The sequence below is a fragment of the Rhyacophila brunnea genome, unplaced genomic scaffold (genome assembly GCF_057557595.1).
Source record: "Rhyacophila brunnea isolate RB1 unplaced genomic scaffold, BYU_Rbru_1.0 scaffold_9, whole genome shotgun sequence".
Taxonomy (NCBI): domain Eukaryota; kingdom Metazoa; phylum Arthropoda; class Insecta; order Trichoptera; family Rhyacophilidae; genus Rhyacophila; species Rhyacophila brunnea.
The window spans coordinates 41,735,635-41,757,220 of NW_028233361.1; the positions used below are offsets into that span (position 1 = coordinate 41,735,635).

At 34.6% G+C, this 21,586-nt stretch overlaps 1 protein-coding gene across 2 annotated transcripts in view; it reads left to right on the forward strand.

Moving 5' to 3' along the window:
* cue (Low-density lipoprotein receptor repeat domain-containing protein cueball) overlaps positions 1–21,586 on the forward strand; it is a 96,089-nt gene that overhangs the window by 60,582 nt on the left and 13,921 nt on the right. For both annotated transcript variants that reach the window (XR_015072123.1, XM_085959800.1), the window contains exons 2-4: positions 18,221–18,460; positions 18,594–18,768; positions 20,767–21,474. Coding sequence is in view for 1 of the 2 variants with exons in the window: in XM_085959800.1 (XP_085815926.1) it covers positions 18,221–18,460; positions 18,594–18,768; positions 20,767–21,474 (1,123 nt within the window). In the remaining variant the exon portion in view is untranslated. The remainder of the gene's footprint in view (positions 1–18,220; positions 18,461–18,593; positions 18,769–20,766; positions 21,475–21,586) is intronic.

Genomic DNA, 21,586 nt, shown 5'->3' on the forward strand with positions numbered 1-21,586 from the left:
CATTAATTTTCCTGTCAGTCAAGGTTGGCAGAATTTTTTCCGTTCTAATATGTTGCGTTTTGTCATCAACAACGTTCAAAATTTATACCTCTGCCCGCAACGGAGATAGATGCCTATATACGTAGAGGTCTGACAGAGCCCACTGCCATTTAGTGTTGACTAACATGAAGTTAGCTGCACAATACCAAACAAAGAATGGCGCCGATTCCCCTCTACGCGAATCGTCAAAATCGTTACAATAACAAATACTGAACGCAATCAACCTTTGCAAAATTAACCAAAATCGTCTCTAATCTCTGTCAAAATATATTTCTTTGATTTCCTTTTTCTGCCTATAGCCTCAATTACATTGAGCTTCTTTACGAGCTGTTTATTGGCGAGTTTACAATCTGCCTGTAAAGTCGCCCAGTGTAATCATCGAATAAGCTAATAAGCAGGTTGTAAACACTCTACCGAGAAAAGTTGAAAGCCGGTCGACTTTACACGCTACACGCCGGCGTGTGGGCCTACTGCGTCTGCGCAGTAGAGCGCAGTACCAACCTCCCGGTAAAAAAACGAACTACGTTCCGTCAAAATAGTCGCTGGCATGTCGCTGGCTTATGGCTTCTCAGCGAATGGAAAGTTTTGTGTGTAATCATCAAATCGCAGTACCTGAATCGCCCGCTTTTAAATTCGCCAATAAACAGCTCGTAAAGAAGCTCAATGTAATTGAGGCTTAACTGACATCTATCTACATAATATAATAAATACAAAGTTTGTTCGTTCAAATTACCTTCCCTGCCAATTTTGCATTTTCACTACACAAGTTTTCATATTTTGGTTTCGATTTCAATTTCTTTTGTTTTGTTTTACAAGACTGTCAGATGTTTATTTTCATTTTTACATGTTGTATGCCTAGATACAGATATTTGAATATTGAAAAATGTAAGTATATCCTTTAATGTAGCGACCTTGTGCGAGCAAGAATATTTGTTTTCTTGTGAATTCGAGGGTTTTTTGATTTCTCGAGAAATCGTCTTAATTACAATAATACTCTTTTTTTACCGTCAATTCTTTTAAGAAATTCAGTTCAAATTAAAAGTCCAGACCTATTTTTAAGCTAGGTATTCCGGCTAAAAAAATAACCGGAAAATTTAAAGAATTCCGTTCAAAGTGATTTGTTTTCTGAGAAAACAAATTTTCTTAAAAAGTGTCTTAATGCCGGTTGCGGTCGCAGCTTAGCTTATTATTGACAATTTCTCAAGAATGTCATTGACGATATCTAAAGGAATGATAATTCTCGAAATCTCGGAAAATTAATTTCTCGATTGGGATTTTCTGGTTATTCTCGACGAGATTTCTCGTGGAATACCCTAGGAACAATTAGTTTAATACTTATACCACATTTATTCGAAAAACGAAATGATTCAATTAGCTAATGATTTAAAAATGGAATTGTCGGTCGTAAATTATTTTAGGAAGCAAAATTAGTACATACTTAAAAGTGTTGCTAGGTACTAAAAATAATTAATATTGGTTATAATAATAAATACTAAATATTATTATATCGTAGTTTGTGCCAACAAAATTATTATGTAATAACTTATAATAATGGTAGTATTTTCAATGCTTTGCTTGCCACATTCAATGATTCGTTGTTTCTTCATACTTACAAATTTCTGTGTAACTCCAGTTTGACGAAAAGCACGAAACATTTTGCAGCCGGGTAAGACACTATGTAGCTATATAAATAATATTGTATGCATTACAATATCAGTGTCTCTCCTGTACATTCTCAACTATTCGGAGTTGTCAGTTTATGACGTTTCCCCGGATATTCAGATAAAACGAGATGTAAATACATAATTATGTTAATAATCCGGTACCTATTCAATAATATGTTCATCAATCGACATCTACATAAATTTACCTACATATTTGTATTTTCCGTGTTTGGCAGTATATTCAATTATAGACTGATACCTACATAATAATATAATTGTTGATGTACCGAATGCACCGGGCAATTAAATAAGTATGTAAATAATTCAGCCACTGCGTACTGCGTTTCAATTTTTTTTTTGTATGTTTAACGGTAACCCTGTCAAAATTTGAATAAAATATCGAAATAATAAATTAACCTTCTGCTTTATATTAATAATTATTAATCTATATTATTTTTACATTGTAGGTATCTAAATGAACGATGTGGGTTTTTTTTAGATACATAATTTTGTAAAATAAATAAACAATTATTTAAAAGCAGTTTTCCGCGCCGATTGGCTGCAATCTAAAGGTGAATTAAAATATTTTTTTTGATGTCTGTATATTGAAAGTATTTTTGTAATGCTTATCTAAATTCGGGCCTATTTTTACTAAAATCATCTCACCACTATCGTATTTTAAATATTTACAGGATAAAAAGAACTTTTTATATACAACGTTTTTAATCTTTCTTTTGAATTATTATGCTCAATATGCTCAAACTTGTACTTGATATGAAGTAAATAAAAAACAAACAAACAAACAATAAAATTAATATGGAATACTGAAATGTCATTTTGACATTTAATTTTGATTTCCATAGTAACGCACGTTAATAATTTAGTTGCTAGGACCACCGCCTTAGCAACCAATAATAGTCTTTTACTGTTTACAGATTTTTCTGAAATAACTTTCCATACAAAACAGAATTAACTAAAAATGAATTCAATTCAGCTTAAAGATGGCTAAAAGTATTAAAAGAATGCATTGGTATCGTGTTCTGATATATTCTATAAGTTTCAAATGTCTAGCTAGTCGGGAAGTTAGTTAAAAATCGATTGCAAGATTTGTACCGGACAAACAACCACCGGACAAATAAGAATACGAGCTAATAAAAACTTTGTAAAAAATCAGGCATCACGTATTACCTAACTTATGTATAAATATTTTTTGCACATTTGTTATAATAACATTATAGGATAAAAAAAAAACTCCGTTCATATTTACCTACCTAAATACCTAGTGACTGCCCAGGTAGATAATAATAATGGCATGTTGTAAATGGTTTTTTTTCTGTTGGGAAAATTCACGTGTGTTTAGGTACAGAGTACAGAGCATTGAGTGAATGTCTAACAACCATCCCTCGTAAATAATATCTGATGAGATACTCTCAAACGCGAACACCTAGGTATATGATCCATCTTGCAGAGCAAAATTTTTTTTTTACATAAAAGTGAATATTACAAATTGATAATTTAAGACGTTCACAACATGGCATTTAGAAACAAAGAAATATTATTAAAACAGTATTATAAAAAAAGAAATAGATTTTTTCAATTAGACAGGTACAAGGAAGTAGGTACAATGGATGAGTTCAGCAGACCCTATTTTAAGAATTTATACAACAACGTCCACCTATAATACTCATCCTCGCGTAGGTGGAATATATCAACATCCGAAGCGATTTGGTTGAACAGAGTTATTGCCCTCCCAATTGGCATCACCAATGGCAGGTTAGTTCTGCTCCTTGGGAGAACAAACAACAATGACTGATGCTCCCGATTTCTAAGATAGTTATCAGGGACATAAAAGTCAATACTACCAAGAATGGCAGAGTTCTTATTTACACCACGTATAAGTCGAAAAAAATACGTAGCCAAATATTGATATCTTCTAGCATTTAAACTACAGTATGTAAGCATACCTAAGAGAAAGCCAGTTGGATAAAGCCACGGATAGTATCCATATAACCTCAAATATAGTCTCAAAATTTTCTTTTGAACTCGCTCCACCATACGGTCATATTTCAACTGATGCGGCGCCCAAACAATCGACCCACTCTCAAGCCGACTTCTAACTGAGGTGGAGTATAGGTAAATCATTCTACAGTGGCACCATAGGCGTTACGGGTATGTATTGGAATTGCTTGCTGCAATGCCTGGTTTAATGCTAATGCCGGGTCCACACTGGCAACATGTCGCGCGACAACCTCGTTAAATTTTACGATAAGTATGATAATTATCGTACAATTTCTTAAGCAATTATGATAATCATCGTAAAATTTAACGAGGTTGTCGCGCGACATGTTGCCAGTGTGGACCCGGCATAACAAACAATACCACTACAACTGCAGGTCCCCTTTTTCCGTAGCCATCCATGGTGACACTGTAGAATGATTTACCTATAGGTATCTATATCGTTTCTCTGTTGTAGAGTTCAATGTCAGGTAACATTAACAAGGTCCCATTTTTTTCTGTGTTACCTGTTGGCGTAATTATGTTTGTACAATCCTAAATAGGTATTTACCTACTAAATATTTTTTATCGTGTGATTTCATCGCGTTACTTCTGTTATCAGCTGTCAGATAAGAATAGGTAGAATGTGGCAAAAAAATAACTCAACGGTCAACCATAATGATATTATGTTTGGAGAATACACAATATACCTACTATAATGATTGGTGATTGCTGTTATAAACGTATAACTACCCAACTCACGAAGTTAAATTGTCTGAATGGAACATGCTCGTATCGACATTAATACTTATTTATCGTCTTAGTTGATAGCAATCTCGTTGATAATAGGTATGTTTTGCTTCGATATTAAATTTGATACAGCTATGTCTCGAGTTGCCATATTCGCATTGCATTTCCCACGATATATTGTAATATTATGTACAAGAATTATAACATATTGTATACCCGTAAAAATGAGAGACTCTAAGTAGATAGGTAGCTACCTAAAAACAGAAATTCATGCACACCAGTCGGTGTTACTGCCGTTTATTTACAGTCCTAGATGCATTCTTAGACTAGAGCAGTCACTGATACCAGTTGCGAAGGGTGGAGGTAGGCTGTTAAGATCCGACACAAATAGTGCACACTAAGCTTTGCCAGTCATATGTATTTGTTTTCATTGAACTATGACTATAATGTGTAGATAATATTTGTTAGTTTTTAAAATTCAATCAAAGCCTGCCTAATTCAAGCCATAGTAGATAATAGTAAAAAAATATTCGTTTATCTATAAAATATTTAAAATTATGCCAATAACACTTATATAATTTTAGATATTTTATAGATAGAAGAATATTTTTTCATTCATGGTTTGGTTTAGGCAGGGTTTAACTGAATAAAACTAACCAGCACCATCTGCAAATGCTATTCTTAGTTCAATTAAAACAAATAAATGTGACTGACAAAGTTTAATGTTAACTATTTATGTCGAATCTTAACAGTCTACCTCCACCCTTCGCCAACTGAATGATACATCGGTTGAAAGGTAAACAATATGTCTATACGTTAAAAATAAATCTTGTATCAAAATTACCTACGATATTCACACATTTAAAACCTTTAATATCTCGTGAACCACAAACCATTGTAAAGATCGAGACTAACCGCGAAGGAGGGTTTAATTATGTGGAAAGATCGGCAAAATTTAACTTGTTGGCGTGACGTTAGTTAGTTGTATTCTTGTAACGAATATTTGCAATTATTATATTTTTATATCTGGATTCTAAAAATCACTTGATTTCTTCCATATTAGGTACCTACCTATATAATTTAGTTTTAGATTAATTAATTAATTATTGAAGTTATAGCAAATAAGTACTTATTAAAAAAAATGTTTTAACCAGCATCAAACGTCTACAATAGACGAAACGTAATATTGGCGTTTAATATTAAATTTCGATGATCGTCAGGCCTTTTTTTCAATTATTATCATATTTTGATAACTTAAATTCGATGTGTAAATCGTGACGATGTTTTTTTGATAGTAGTAGGCTGTGAATAAAATTCCCCTTGAAAATGGGGAAAATTTCGCGGGGTAAAAGTCTCATAGCGCGGCAACCCCGACCCTCTAAAATCGACCATTCTGCCGTCTGAGAGAACGTGTGGTGAGTCACGTAGGCCAAAAATAGTCGCCGCAAACCTTTTGCGACCTGTTCGCAGGATGTTTCTCTTTCGAAGTTTAAATTCTTTTCTTTGACGTGTTCATCTAATTAAAAATAGATATATTAAATTAAAATACAATAATATACGTACCTACACAGCAGTTGCGAAGGGTGGAGGTAGGCTGTTAAGATCCGTCATAAATAGTGCACATTAAGCTTTGTCAGTCATACGTATTTGTTTTCATTAAAATAAGACTACAATTTACAGATGGTGTAGTAGTTTTTCAATTTGTGTATGAGTCAGTGTATGGACCTAATAGGTTGAGCAAGTGGCTGACATCCATTTCTCGTAAAAACAAAATCTGTCAATACAAACCTCTACTCTGTGGAGGCCCATATGATCCTATTAGGATCGGACATGGTCGAAAGAAATAAAAAGAATACAGCAACTTTATCAATTATGCAATATAGGTATTATTGATTCAATAAGTAGTCAACAATAACAATTCTAACTGCATATTATGAGTTAATAAATAGCTGCGTGATTTCCAGGTTGTTCTATGTCACTTTCAGTAACATTTTCAGGAGAGCAATTTGAAAGTTCACATTGAAATAATAAATTGTACCACCAATATATATATCGCTGTCTGATTCCCAGGTTGTTCTATGTCATTTTCTGTAAAATTCTCAGGAGAGCAATTTAATAGTTCACATTGAAATAATTGCACAACCTATATATATATATTAAAAACTGTGTTCTGCATATAAAAGAATAACTTGTTTTTGAGATTATCGACAAATTCGTTCATATTTTTTATATTCTGACTAATGGATTAAACAGAGTTCTGAAAATAGAACAAAATGGCATTAAAAAGTAATTTTTCTTAAAAATTTGAAATAAAACAACCTGGAAATCAGGCAGCGAAATTCACTATTATGTAAGTTTTGTTTTCTTTCATTTTAGAAGATAAGATATAGAAATAATTAAATATTATTAATTGAGTCGCTGAGGACTGAACTAACACAAGTGCACCATTTACATTGTTTTATAATACACGCAGACATGAGCACTAACCATAATCACCGGTAATAACCACAGGCTGCGGACTGCATTTACCATATTTTATTGAATGCCCGCACACGCTACGTAGCGTTCTTTGAATGTTTTCAATACCGAACAGTTCAAAAAGGCCCACAGCTAGTGGTTGCCTCTGACTTCTGATTTTCACCGGCGGACCTGTGCACTTTCCTGCGTGCCGATTATAACCAATGGTGTGATGCTCAACTTGAGTCGTTGTGACCTGACGTAGCTACAGTTGGTTATCACCGTGTAAGTACGGTCGTACGGCGTGGTGTTAATGAAATATGTCACATGCGTCACTTTCAACAGGTTGTTTTTAATTTATTTACTTACTCAGGCTTTCTTGTTGTCTTCAAGTCTGTGACCAGGTACACAGAAATACCGGGACGTGAGTTACCTTCGGGGTGTGGTAACATGGTTTAATTCTTGAGTGTGGAGACACATGTGTTAAAGATTTTATGTTTTTTTCAATAGTTACGTCTGTCTGTATTCATGAAAGTTTGTCACGTAATATTGGTAATATTGAGATTCCGCTGGTTTTGTATTTCAAGCATTGTCATTAAGTCGTAAACAAAATTCGGCTTCAAAATCTTGGTCTATGGCGACTGACTGCGCTTCTATCTTATCAATATGTATGTTTTGTGACTTTATCTGAACAATTTGTGAATATATTACGATATTTTTTTTGAAAAGGTTTTGTATACCTGAAAGAAAGCATTTTAGTAACAGCAGACTGCGAATCTATGATACCGGTGGCTGTCAATCTTTGGGGAGATATTTTGGGATATGATTAATTATTTTATGAATACAAAAATTAACGCACAAGGGGAATGGATGTGTGTCGGTTCCGGACGCAGCGATACTCTTGGGGATTTCACGAACCCCGGTGTGCTCCGGTTTATTTGAACCCTGACTATGCATGTTTTATAAGGGTCTAGGACGATTTGGCGCCTGGACAACTGGACGCCACGCAATTCGAAAATAAATAGACGTTAGGTACTTATAGGTACATAAAAAAATATATTTAATATTATTTATATTAAAATTATTATATTATGATTTAATAGTTGGTGTGAATTTAAATATGCACACGTAAATAATGATTTAATCGTGCATATGTTTAAGTTCCAACGAAAAAAGAGTTTTATATTTTTTTATATAAAGCCTTAGGCATGGTAATTCTCAATCCACAATAAAAAAAAAACATGTTTAAGAGTAAAATGAATTAAAACTACTAAGTGGTAGATAGAAACTGATTAAAATTCCTCGTCTACGTTCTGTTTACGTGTCTACAACAGTGCGGCGTCCAGTTGTCCCATTCCCTTTTATAATGTCTTGTATTTCCGAATAGGTACGTTATCTTTGAATTGAAGATTACATAATGATGTGTTGTTACTTTTAAAAACAGGATAATGTTTCATTAGCGCCGAACGCGGCATTCGACCCCATATTCTCCTGTAGACCCTTAGGATGTATCTATAGTCTAAGCTTAGGCCCCGTCCATGTAGGCGTGTTCGGCGGAGCGTTGAGCGGCGCACGCAAATCAAACATAACCGTGTGAAAATGTTCGTAGACAATGTCTTTTTTTGGCTATACGCTCAACGCTCCGCCGAACGCGCCTACGGTGGACGGGGCCTTACGCCGTACGCAATTTGGAAGCCGGTCGTGGCGGTATGTCTACGCGGGATAGAGAGGGGTCCACACATACATAAAAATGCAACGGCCCGACGTTCTTGTGGGCGCATGCTCAAAGGATGTTTCGACAAGCTGTAATATAATAATCTCCCTTGAATTGATGTAGTTTTATTTTTAAAAAGGGCCTCCATGGACACCGGGACAAATGTCTTGCGAGCACGTGTCTCGAAACTCCTCATACAATCTCTGCCAATGCCCATTGCCCGCCAGAAACTGAAAGTGTGAGAGTCAAAAGCAAATCGTTTTTAATTTCTTATTTACGCGCCAACAATGAACTCAACTCGAGAATTGGTACGTGAAATATTTCTGTCGTTTCAAGACTTCCTGTATTCAATAATAATACAAACATTATGCAAGGCATATTAGATAAAAATAGAAAGTCTCAGTTGATTTATGCCAACCATTTTGCAAAAACACGAACAAGGTCGCACATCATCACGGAGATAGTTAGTTATCAATGAAACAAATGGAGAAAAAATAAATATAGTATTAAATGCGTTACCCACTCTTATTTTAGTACAATGTGCGTTGTAATTTACTTAATTTATTTAATTTTACGAAGGTGACTCCAATTTATAAGAGTGGTTCAGAGTCGTCAGTAGAAAACTACAGGCCGGTAGCTGTTCTCTTTGCACCAGCAAAAGTTCTGGAGATGATCATGCACAGCATGATTTCTCCAAAAATTGAGTCATTTATAATGAATGTACAGCATGGATTTAGAGCAGGCCGATCAACGGAAACCAACTTGATGGTATTCACTGATTATGTGTCGTCAGTACTAGATAGAGGCAGCCAGGTTGACTGTTCTTACAATGATTTCTCGAAGGCATTTGACAAAGTCGATCACGATATTCTAATGGAAAAACTCCAACTTATTGGATTGTCGGATCGATTTTTGAAGCTATTCGGGAGTTATTTTAGGAACCGTCAACAATACGTTTCGTACGGCCTTTATCAGTCACAGACCTTTTACACATTTTCTGGTGTCCCCCAGGGCTCAAACTTAGGGCCATTGCTGTTCACGATTTTTATAAATGACATAGCATTGGTAATTAAAAATGCTATGTTTTTGTTGTTTGCTGACGACTTGAAACTCTTCATGGAAGTTGTCACCTTGGACGATTGTCGTCAACTCCAACTTGATATAGATAATATATTAGATTGGGTCAGACGTAACAAACTGGACTTCAATATTGATAAATGCAATGTTTTATCGTTTACTAAAGCCTCACGAGTATTGTTTTGCCAGTACTCGATGCATGGCAGAGTTCTCTCACGAATATCATCTGTAAGAGATCTTGGAATTACGTTTGACGGTAAACTGACGTTTAGTGGTCATATAGATACCATTTGTAAATAGGCGCTGAAGATGTTGGGCTTTGTCTTGCGTACTTCCCGGGTCTTTTCGGATGTTACGGTACTAAAAATTCTCTATAACTCCTTAGTTAGAAGCAGACTTGAGAGTGGGTCTATCGTTTGGGCCCCGCATCAGTTGAAGTACGGCCTTATGGTGGAGAGTCCAAAAGAAATTTTTAAGACTACTTTACTTTCGGCTGTATGGATATTATCCGTGGCTCTATCCGACTGATTTTCTCTTAGGGATGCTTACATACTGTAGCTTAAAATTTAGAAGGGATCTTTATTTAGCTACATATTTTTTCAGACTTATACGCGGCGTAAATGTGAACTCTGCCATTCTTGGTGGTGTTGGCTTGTGTGTCTCTGATAATTGCCTTAGGAATCGAGGGCATCCGTTGTTTGTTCTCCCACGGCGCAGAACTAACCTGCCATTAGTAATGCCAATTGGGAGGGCAGTAACCATGTTTAATGAAATCGCTTTGGATATTGATATATTCCACTTACGTGAGGGTGAATTTAGGTGGACGTTGTTTTATAAGTTTTTAAGATAGGGTCTATCAAAGTTCACTCCGTGTGCTTCCATCTACTTTTATTTTGTTACTTATTTTATTTCTTATTTTATTACTTATTCTCTGTATTTGTATTTTTAAGTTTATTAACACTTATTTTATGTCATGTCGTGAACGCTTTGAATTTATAATTTGTTATGTTCATTATATGTAAAATATATCAATTTGATTTGATTTGATTTGAAGATCGAAATAATAAACAATATGGTATCCTTTCGATATGTGGAATAGCTCTGATGAATCCACAAAACAGTTTCCTGGATGAATATATCCGTGAAAATATATTCTACTTATTATTAATCGCTGGCCAATTTCTCCATAAGATTCTTATAGTGAGAATATCACAAAATGTCAAATATTCATGTATCTTAGAACCAGAGGGTTGGAGCGGACCCGTATTTGAGTTGCTCCGCTCCAGATCCGCTCCGGGACCTAATACTTGCTACGGCTCCACTCCAGAGTCTGCTCCGCTCCGGTTAAAAAGTTTTAGTAAGTAAACAAAACCGACAGCAAATCGTCTCTCATTCGCCTCTTCTGTCAAAAAAGGGAGGTTATTTATCACTCGGCAGTGTTGTCATATTTCAAATAATTCCAGTGTTGCATTGTGAAAATATACTATTATCATTGGATTTTAGGACTACACATTTTCGGTGCTCCGGGTATAACCCCATTGCTCCGTGCTCCTGCTCCGAGCTCCGCTCCAACGCTCTGCTTAGAACAACTATGTTTTTATTGATTCCTCAAGAATCATTATCTTCTAGTTATAATATTTCGACGATAAGACATCGATTTTAAGTGTTTCATCCCTTATTCTAATCATGTCACATTTTTTCTAATATGGCAAAACTTACATTCAGTTATTTTATCGTACGATTTCATTTCAATTTTGGAGGGAAGATTTTGAGACACTTTACTATAAATTCTAAAAGCATAAGGAAAGAAGGCGTTCTATAACATTTATATTTAAAGAATCAGTCACAGAAATAACCAATCATCTCTTGAATGGTACCACAATCCACTAAGCGGACGTCAGCGGTAATTTAACATTCGGATGTTTAAAATATATTTCCGGCGAATTTCCAAACATAATAATAATAAAATTATGTATCAACATTTTGGTATTGTTGATTTATTGATGCTTTATTTATTTTTCGTCTGAGGCCCGGCCCATTTATCGTGTAGTATGTATATTGCAGTGGCAAAGACTCCATACTAGGCGATTATTTGAAGCCTACCTTCTTAAGAAAAATATTTTTTAATTGCATATTGACTTATTTATATAATCACTTGATTATATATTCTATAAAATAATTTATTTTGCCAACGAGAGATGCCGTATGTGTAGTAATGTATTACACAGATAATTAGTCTTGACGTAAATAAAGGTCGGATTATGTTTCAAATAATTCTCAATTTTTTTCGTATGGACTTTACGTCACGTAGCCCCGCCCATTCTATCGAATTGTATGAACTAAGGTAAGCTCCGATCGCAGAGCCTAAAACTAAATAATTAATAATTAGATAATTTAAAAAAAATATTTCTATGGTGTTTAATCGAATATTAATAAATATACTGTTTTTAAAAATAAAAAGAACTTTTATCTAATGATTTTTGATGTGTATAAATGTTTTGAAAAATACGTAATTTAAACTGATCGCTTAATTTTATGTCGTCAGTGAGTTTTTGAAGTTTCATTAAATTAGTGTGTCGTTGTCATTAGTGTGTTCCTATTCATTAGTAGTAATATTGTATTATCTTCTTATTTCTCGTAAGTATACCTGACAAGTGTGTTCTTTTTATCGGATCTCCACAGCCTACCTCTTTCCAAAAGTCACCCTTCGCCACTGGTATATTGTGGGGGGGGGGGGGGGGGGCTCTGCACCCCCTGGGCCCCTCAGATGATAGTTACTTAAACCCTGACGGCTAAAATTATTAAACATGGATACATGCTTTGACTACTGATTCTCTGAATGCTGGTTGTCCAAATTCTATACTTATCAATCTCTATCATGGAGTTCGCCGTAATTCTTGAGTTCATGAATTTTGCCTAAATCAGCTATGAAAATTGAAATAATGTTCATATTGATTCTAATTGGAGACCTTATAGTACATGGCAGTGGCGAAGGGTGGACTGTTAATATCCGACATAAATAGTGCACACTAAACTTTGTCAGTCATCCGTATTTGTTTTTTATTGAACTAAGACTATAATGTGCGGACACTGCTGGATAGTTTTTGAAAATCCAATAAACCCTGCCTAAACCAAACCATAATAGTTTTGGTAAGCTATTGGCGATCCGCCAAAGATAGTACGAGTATCACCTACACACTTTTTAAGTCATACCTACTTATTTGTTTTCTTTAAATTATGAATACATATTATTACTGATGGTGATAGTAATTTTTTTTAAATTCATTAAGCCCTCGAACTTTAAACCATAATAAATAAAAAATGCCTTCTATCTATAAAATATCCAAAATTATGTATGATTTAACGGCATAATTTTAGATATTTTATAGATAGATTAATAGGTTTTGACTATTATTATCTATTAATAGCATGGTTTACGCAGGTATTAATTGAAATTTAAAAACTAACCAACACCATCTGTAAATAATTATAGTATTATTTCAATAAAAACATACGTATGACTAACAAAGTTTATTGTGCACTAATTATGACTGGTTTTAACAGCCTACCTCCACCCTTCGCTACTGGTATATGGTCATCTCTTTCCGATAAGAAAGCTCGAACTGTTTTACGTACAATTTTACATGTAACCATTTTGGGGTCGGTCGGGGCCAACACCGCGCTATAACACCACTAATAATAAATTTACATAGTATGTATAATTTTATTTGTATATATATGTACATCACTATGATGTAATGTTATGTCAAGACATAATAAACAATATATTATTAAGTAAACAAACACTCATTAATTTATTATTATTTAATGCTTGATAAATGCTATCTACTAATGAGCTCAAGATTACTCTTATAATTATGGTGACCATACATTCTTTATTATAGACGACAGTTCTTTATTTTAGGCTGTTGTCTTTTAGATTTTTTTTTTTTTCTAAACGGACTTGTGTTCTTTATTATATCGTCTCTGTTCTGGCAGAACACACTAACTGGAGAATACTAGTTTTGAGTAATTTGACTTTGAAGTTGTTAAAATGTTTGAAATAATGGTCTATCATGTGAGTTTATTAAGTAACCGTAAAAAGGATGACTTTAAAATAAAGACTGTTTATTTATTAAGAAGGTTTCCAGACGGTAAAGTTTGAAATAAGGAACATTTTGGTACTAACTCAATATGTCATTTTTTCGAATTAGTGTTTTCTGCCAGAACAGTGACGATATATTACGGCTGTTTGCCATTTGTAGAGAAAATCATTTTTAGGATTCGTAAACAGGCTTCAGAGTGGCAATTTGAAAAGATTTCTACACGGATTTTATAAGGGGTGGGAACTCTCCATTCCTCTATTTATAAATGATAAGTTGTGTCTCGAAGAGTATACGGTATATTTGATTTTATATGGTAACAATACAAAAATTTGATATAGGTACGCGAGTATAATAAGGTAATATAGACTGTAACTACGGCGTAGTCAGAACATATACCTAGCTCAATCGAATAGCTCACTTGACTCTGATAGGGCTTACGGCTAACCGTTTTCAGAGTGTAAGCAAGACTTGTAGTGAACTAAGTGAATTAGGTCTCTTGACGAAGCCAAGCTCGACGCAATTCTAATTGCTCACTGAAGGCCAAGCATCGCCTTATATAGTCAGATAGGCGACCCCTTCTCTGCCGTCTATGTAATAACATCTGCGCACTGTAGTGGGAGCGCCTGATAGAAAGGGAGCGCCCGGATGGTGCGGTTTGCGACGTCCGATGATTGAAAGAGAAAGTATTCTAAGGCACCCGCGGTATAATATCAGTTTTAAATGTTATTGAGTGTTGCTCTGTCTTGTGTAGAAAAACACGCCTTGCATTTAAATTAATTTCCCGGTACTTGTCATTTTAAGTGTCTTTAGATAGTAAAACTTTCTGCTTGTATATGGGTATGCACCAGTATGAGTCATTGTATGTTTTTCAGTGGTGAACCACAGAACAGATGAATAAATAGAATTCCGATAGGCTATACCCCAATATACTACATTTTGACGCAGGGTTTTGAATGTGGGAGTGTCCCGCGAAAATGAACCATACATTATAGACATGTGTGTGTTGCGATTTTCAAATACATCAATATTTAATGAGTGTCAGGGCATAAACCGACGGCAGTTGTCAGAACGATGAACAACGGTATTCTTGACATGACGTTTAAGTTTATCTCATATTCTTCCACGCTCGAGATAGGTTGCCTGTTACTCCACACCTGTTAGGTATTTCAGTTCCCATTATTTCTGAGTTCCCTGGATTTTTACCAGTACATATCGATGTATTTAACAAACCTTCTGTTTGTATATTACTAATGCTTCAAATACACTCTATGATGATCGGTCATATATATGTCGAAAAACCCGTTTCTTATGTTGGCGTCCTGTGTCACAGGGTGTCACAGAGTGTAAATACGATGTCATAGCTGTCATACAATATGTATGTATAAATGTCGGAATGGCATAGATTTGATCATAGACATATAGCATATATGTGCCTGATCGTCATATAGTCTATTTGAACCTTAAACAAAGTATTTAAATTGATTTAAAGACACTATTATAAACAATATACTTTTGACATATAAACTATTTTCAGATGTGTCTTGATTTTTTTTTCAATTATGGTCACAATATTTACGATAATAGTATATTTCCGCTAGAATTTCCTTAGAGTGCAATGTGAAGGTCATGCAGATCAACTGTGTTTACTGTTTTCTATCTTTATGTTATTATTTGATTATCTTATCACGACGATATAGTAAATTATTTAAAAAATCTTGGCACTTTCACAGCAATACCGGTTATTAACCAGCTGACATGATCTTAATTAATTATTTATTAGTGTGACACGCATTGACATCTGTTGACGCGTGGTGTAGGGCAACTATTTTGCATTTAGTGAAAATTTCCAGTATTTATTTTTGTTCGACGTTTATTAAATTTAATTTTGAATAAGTCACTTATTCCATATTGGATTGCGGATACTCTCGTAGTCCAGTGCGTAAGGCGCTGGCCTTTCATCCGGGGGCCCCGAGTTCGATTTACGGTGCGGTCACAATATATTTATGTGACATTCTCAAAGCCTGGGTGTTTGTGATTGTTTCTGTTCTATTACTAAATATACCACTGTTTCACCACATTTCTGTCATCAAGCCTCATGGCCTGTTGTAGTGTTAAAACGAATATATGTCAGTGGCGAAGGGTGGAGGTAGGCTGTTAAGGTTCGCTATAAATAGTGCACACTAATCTTTTTTAGTCATGTATTTGTTTTTATTGAACTAAGACTACAATTTACAGATGGTGGTAGTTAGTTTTTAAATATCAATTAAACCATGCCTAAACGAAACCATAATAGTTTTGGTCTAATTTGGGCAATACGACAAAATTGTGCACACTTTTTCATTCATAGTTATTCGTTTTCGTTGGATTAAATATACATATTACACATATTGTTGGTTAATTTTTTTTAATTCATTAAGCCCTGACTAAACCAAACTATAATAAATAAAAAATATTATTCTATTTATAAAATATTCAAAGTTATTTATGATTTAATTGCATACTTTTAGATATTTTATAGATAGACATGTATTTTTTGACTATTATCTATTATGGCTTGGTTTCTAATGGTTTAATTGAATTTAAAAAACTAACCAACACTATCTGTAAATTGTAGTCTTATTTCAATGAAAACAAATATGTATGTCTGAAAAAGTTTAATGTGCACTGTTTATGGCGGATCTTAACAGCCTACCTCCACCCTTCGCCACTGATATATGTACATACTTACCTATAAGTATATAGGTATTATATAATAATAATAAAAAACCCAGTCTGTTGCTGAAAGATATAGAGATGATCAGTGAATATATTTATCTCGGGTCGAGCATATCTCTGACAAAGGTGGATGCGAAACTTATATCAAAAGGAGAATAGCAATGAGGAAAATGCTATGTCGAAACTGCAACCAATAGAATATCATCAAAACAACTCAGTCTGTTGCTGAAAGACATAGAGATGATCAGTGAATATATTTATCTCGGGTCGAGCATACCTCTGACAAAGGTGGATGCGAAACTTATATCAAAAGGAGAATAGCAATGAGGAAAATGCTATGTCGAAACTGCAACCAATAGAATATCATCAAAACAACTTAGATCTCTTTTCTTCCCAATAAGTATATTATTCTTTGACCATGTCCGATATAATAAGATCATACCGCACCGTGAGTGTCAAACCAAGGCATCTGCAAAAGACATATTTTGGATATATTAGGGTTTGAAGTCTTCGTTTTGTTAATAATAGAAATAGAATTTCTAAAAAAACACCATAATATTTGGTTTATATCTACATTATATTGCATGTTCTTTCAGTTACTTCACTTTTACATTATCAAGTTCACGACTTTTGCAGTTGTTTTGCATTTAATCTCGAAATTGGAAAATTTGCAGAAGCCTTGGTTTTACATTCACAGTGCGATATGGCCCTCCACAGAGTGGAGATTTGTATTAACAGATTTAGTTTGGAAATGGATGTCAGCCACTTGCTGAACCTATTAGGTCCATACTCTGACTCATACACAAATTGAAAAACAATATGTGAACTTGCCAGACACAGGATTCAAACCTAGGACCCATGTCGCTATAGGCCGACGCTTAAACCGCGTGGCCATCGTGTGATATTATATGCCTCTGAAACTTGGAGCGCCATGCAGAACCATCTGGATTAATTTGGCAATAAACACCATCCAGAGTTTCTAATTTAACTTGAATTTGTTAATCTTCTCTTAACCTTTTTTTAATGGTTTCATTCTGGGCCACTGCCTTTTTCCGTAGATTTACTATGACATATTATTATGTATGGATACTCTAGGTCCTAGGAAATGCAATCTAAGTTACCAATATTCACCTCTTAAAGATAGGCGCGTATATTAGGGACTTGCGCACCTAAGTATAGTTCTGCAACACGCTTTTGGACAGTATAGTCTCATGAATGGCCCAACGAACCAACAGTTCCGCAATAACTCCATATACGAGGAAGATTCTCCTTCGTCGGACTCGATAACAATCTTTAAAAACTAATGATAGAGCCAAACTTCAATTTATCCAGGCCGCAATCCTCAGTCATGAGGTTCCAACGAAGTAGAATTCTTTCTTGTATCAGTTCTACTTACAAAAGAAACACAAAAGCTAATTGCCAAAATTTAATGCAATTTGATAAGCACTTCAAGAAGTAAAAACTACTAGTTAATTTTGTCGTAATTATATAGGACATCTGTGGCTTAATAATTGGTAAAACACATTAGTTCGAACCCAGTTGATACGGGTCTATGTCTTTGCCATGTCAGGCATCATATTTATTTCAAAGATTTGAGGTGTTTTCAAATTATTTAGGTATGTTTAATATAAACTAATTTTTACAGCATATGTTCATTGTTTTAATTATATAGATACTAATAGTATGTCTCTCTTTTATTTCAGATCTGGCAGTGAGTCTAGGCGGTGAAATAGATTTTTTACATAGGAATGGGACACATATCAAAACAGTGAATCACCAGTTTACTGACTTAACAGCCCTGACCTTCGATCCAGTCGGGAGTTCTTTCTTCTTCGCCGCAACAAACCATTCCAATCACACCGTTTTTGGATTCCACGTAGATAACGACAACAATGTTGAAGGTCTGATTGAGCAAAACTTTACGGATTCCGTGTACATCCAAGGTATGTGTGAATCTTTTCATATGTTTTGTCTCATTTTTAAGGATAGTGATCACTGAAAAACCAAAGAAACCGACTGGCATCTATATGCTTGTTAATATGGTGAAAAGATTCTCTGTAAAAAAAATGTTTCCAGGTTTAACTGTGGATCCTGTCTCAGAAACTCTTTTCTGGACAGACCGAAGAGAGGGCAAATCAGGACGAGTGATGCACACCTTATTGACGCCCGGACAAAATAATTTTACTGGAATTCCCCTCTTCGAAATGAACGATGAGATACCTAGAGGAATAGCTGTCGACAGCTGTCGAGGGTAAGGATCATTGAATTGAATTTATTGTTGTTTTGTCTTTTTCAGTGACGAAACTGATTAGAAATTGATGAAGAAAGTGATGCAAATGTCAATATGTCAAATTTTATTTTGTTATACTAGTCGTTTGAGCGACTGAAACATGCATAATTACCATAGACAATATAATAATCATTTTAACCTGTATTGTCGAGTGACTGTCATCTATGCAACGAGTTCATAATTAGTTAGTTTACTATAATCTCGACATCTTTGCATTTGGCTCTAAAGCATGTAATACATTATCATCACGTTATATGCTGTCACAGTAAACTGCCGCTACGGAAAATAAGTGTATAATGTTGTTTTTCTTGGTACAATGTTATCAGACTGATGCTCCCATCCCGTAGCACATTTGAAACCTTAAACGAATATCGTCAGTTAGCAAAATTGCCAGAACAACAATAAGGTCACCTCACGCGTATCGCGCTACATCATGAACTACACTAGTCAGTGAATTTTTTTTACTATTTTCTGCAGGCCTACACATTTTCGAGTCACGTCAAAATCGCGTGTTCTTTGCTTTTAGTGGTTTTCTCTGTGGATTTTTTATTAAATTATTATCTATGTCTGGTGTTTACGTCTATTATCTCTGGATGCAATATTGCAAGTAAATTTAACGTACTCACACGTAGAAACTGCAGAAATTAATTGAAATTACCTACCATGAATATTAATTCAAAATACTAATAAATTAGAGTTGGCGCTTTCCATAATTGAATTTATAGATATAGTGCTTATTTAAAATATTCTGCGGAATGATGAAACAATAGACTACATTTGTTGCCATGCCAGCATGTAACAGCAATCGCAGCAGACACGAATCAGTTTTGAAAATCCCTATTCTGTGTATTAATTATTATTATTATTATTGGTTGACCTATGGATTCTTGTAGTAGTGTTACAATAATAATCTTTTTTTATCTAAAAATGATTGTAATCATTTGTGGTTTTATGTAAACTGCAATCAAGACATTACAGTATTCCTTAGCAGGTAAATAAATTATACATGATAATTATTATTTATTATGATGAGATATCATTATTGTTAATTTAATATTTTGTAATTTTTTATTAGTTGACCCCTCTGTGACAATCTGTAGAAAGAATTAAACATTTACGTGGAATTAAATATCTGCAACAATGTAATATTCGGAAATATTTTACAATTTATACATATTTATCACGAAAAATGCATTGATTAATATTGTTTAAAGACGTGATGTAGATAATTTGACTTCAAATTATTGAATTATTCAAAATATAAACAAATGAAAACGAGCAAGTCCAAAAATATTTGACAGATCGAAATTTTAACATTGAATGATAAAAATATACACGAAATAAAATAGGGACTAAGTACCAAAAAGCTGAATCTGAGATATTTTTAATGAATAATTTATTTATTTTTCATAAAAGCAAGTTTTTTTAGCTTCTCAATAGATTTAACATACAATCTTAATGTCCTTAGAAGAAGAAAAATACAATTTATAACTAAACATTGTAAGAAAAACACGTTTGAACGATATTTTAGAAATGTCGTAACACTAATTTCTTAAAAAAAGTGTCACGTTTTATATCGAAAACGAAGAACTAAGCCTCATGATACATGTTAACCAAACGGCAGATAGTGCCTATTAGTCTCATGACACATATTAACTAAACTGCACTTAGTGCTTATTTTAAAAATAATTACGCTGCCTCTTACACCCAAAGCCATCTTTGAATATCCATAGAAGCTCTAATATTCTAATATATTGAAGCTCTGATAAAAAAAAAGTGTGCAAATCACAATAGCAAAATTTAATTCAATTATATTAGAAGTATTGCAACCGTGTGCGAAAACCGTGCATCAGTCACTTTGTGAACATGACCCCACCCCGGTGAATAGAGAGTCAACTGTACAATTAAAGTCTTAAATATAATATTTGGGTAATGATTTCCTTTTTCTTATATTTGCAGGATGATATACTGGACAAACACAAACACACCTGCCTCAATAGAACGATCAACGATAGACGGCAAAAACAGAACCATCATTATCAGTACAGGTCTATCGCAACCCTTAGGTATAACGGTCGACGTGCGCTTGAAGAAAATTTTCTGGTGCGACGACCGCCCTGGAATCCACTTCGGTATCGAAATGGCCGATCTAGACGGAGGAAACAGAAAAGAAATCCACCGAGGTATCGATCACCAACCGTTTGGCTTGGCCGTCGGCCACGGTTTCATCTACTGGACCGACAGGACAGCTAAAAGCTTATGGAAGAAGCCGATAGCATCTGACGATATTCACTCAGACCCGACCAAAGTCATCGAATTTGGTATCATTCCACCCACGAGTGTCGTAGTGAATGTGGATATCGCAGCGATGACCCAAGGCATCAACGAATGTCATCAACTTCATAAAACTGTGAAAGCAAAGAGCACGACGGATTTGAGATTCTCGTCATCTTCGACGTCCATCCAAGATACCTTGTCATCTGATGATCAGCCATTGTATTGCTTACGGCAGAGTAACTTCCGAAAGGTCGACGGCGTGGTGCACGACGAGCTCTGTATGTGTTCCAAGAATGTGTTTGGTAAACGTTGTGAGTCCGAAGTCTGTAAAAACTACTGCTTAAATGGAAAGTGCGAAGTGGATGGTGAGGGTCATCCAAAATGCAGCAGGTAAACAATAATAGTTATTACACTAACCAAGTAATCAATAATCGAAATGGCATAACAAGCCGAAACGGCCGTTAAGATTCAACAAAAATAGTGCACATTAAACTTTGTCAGT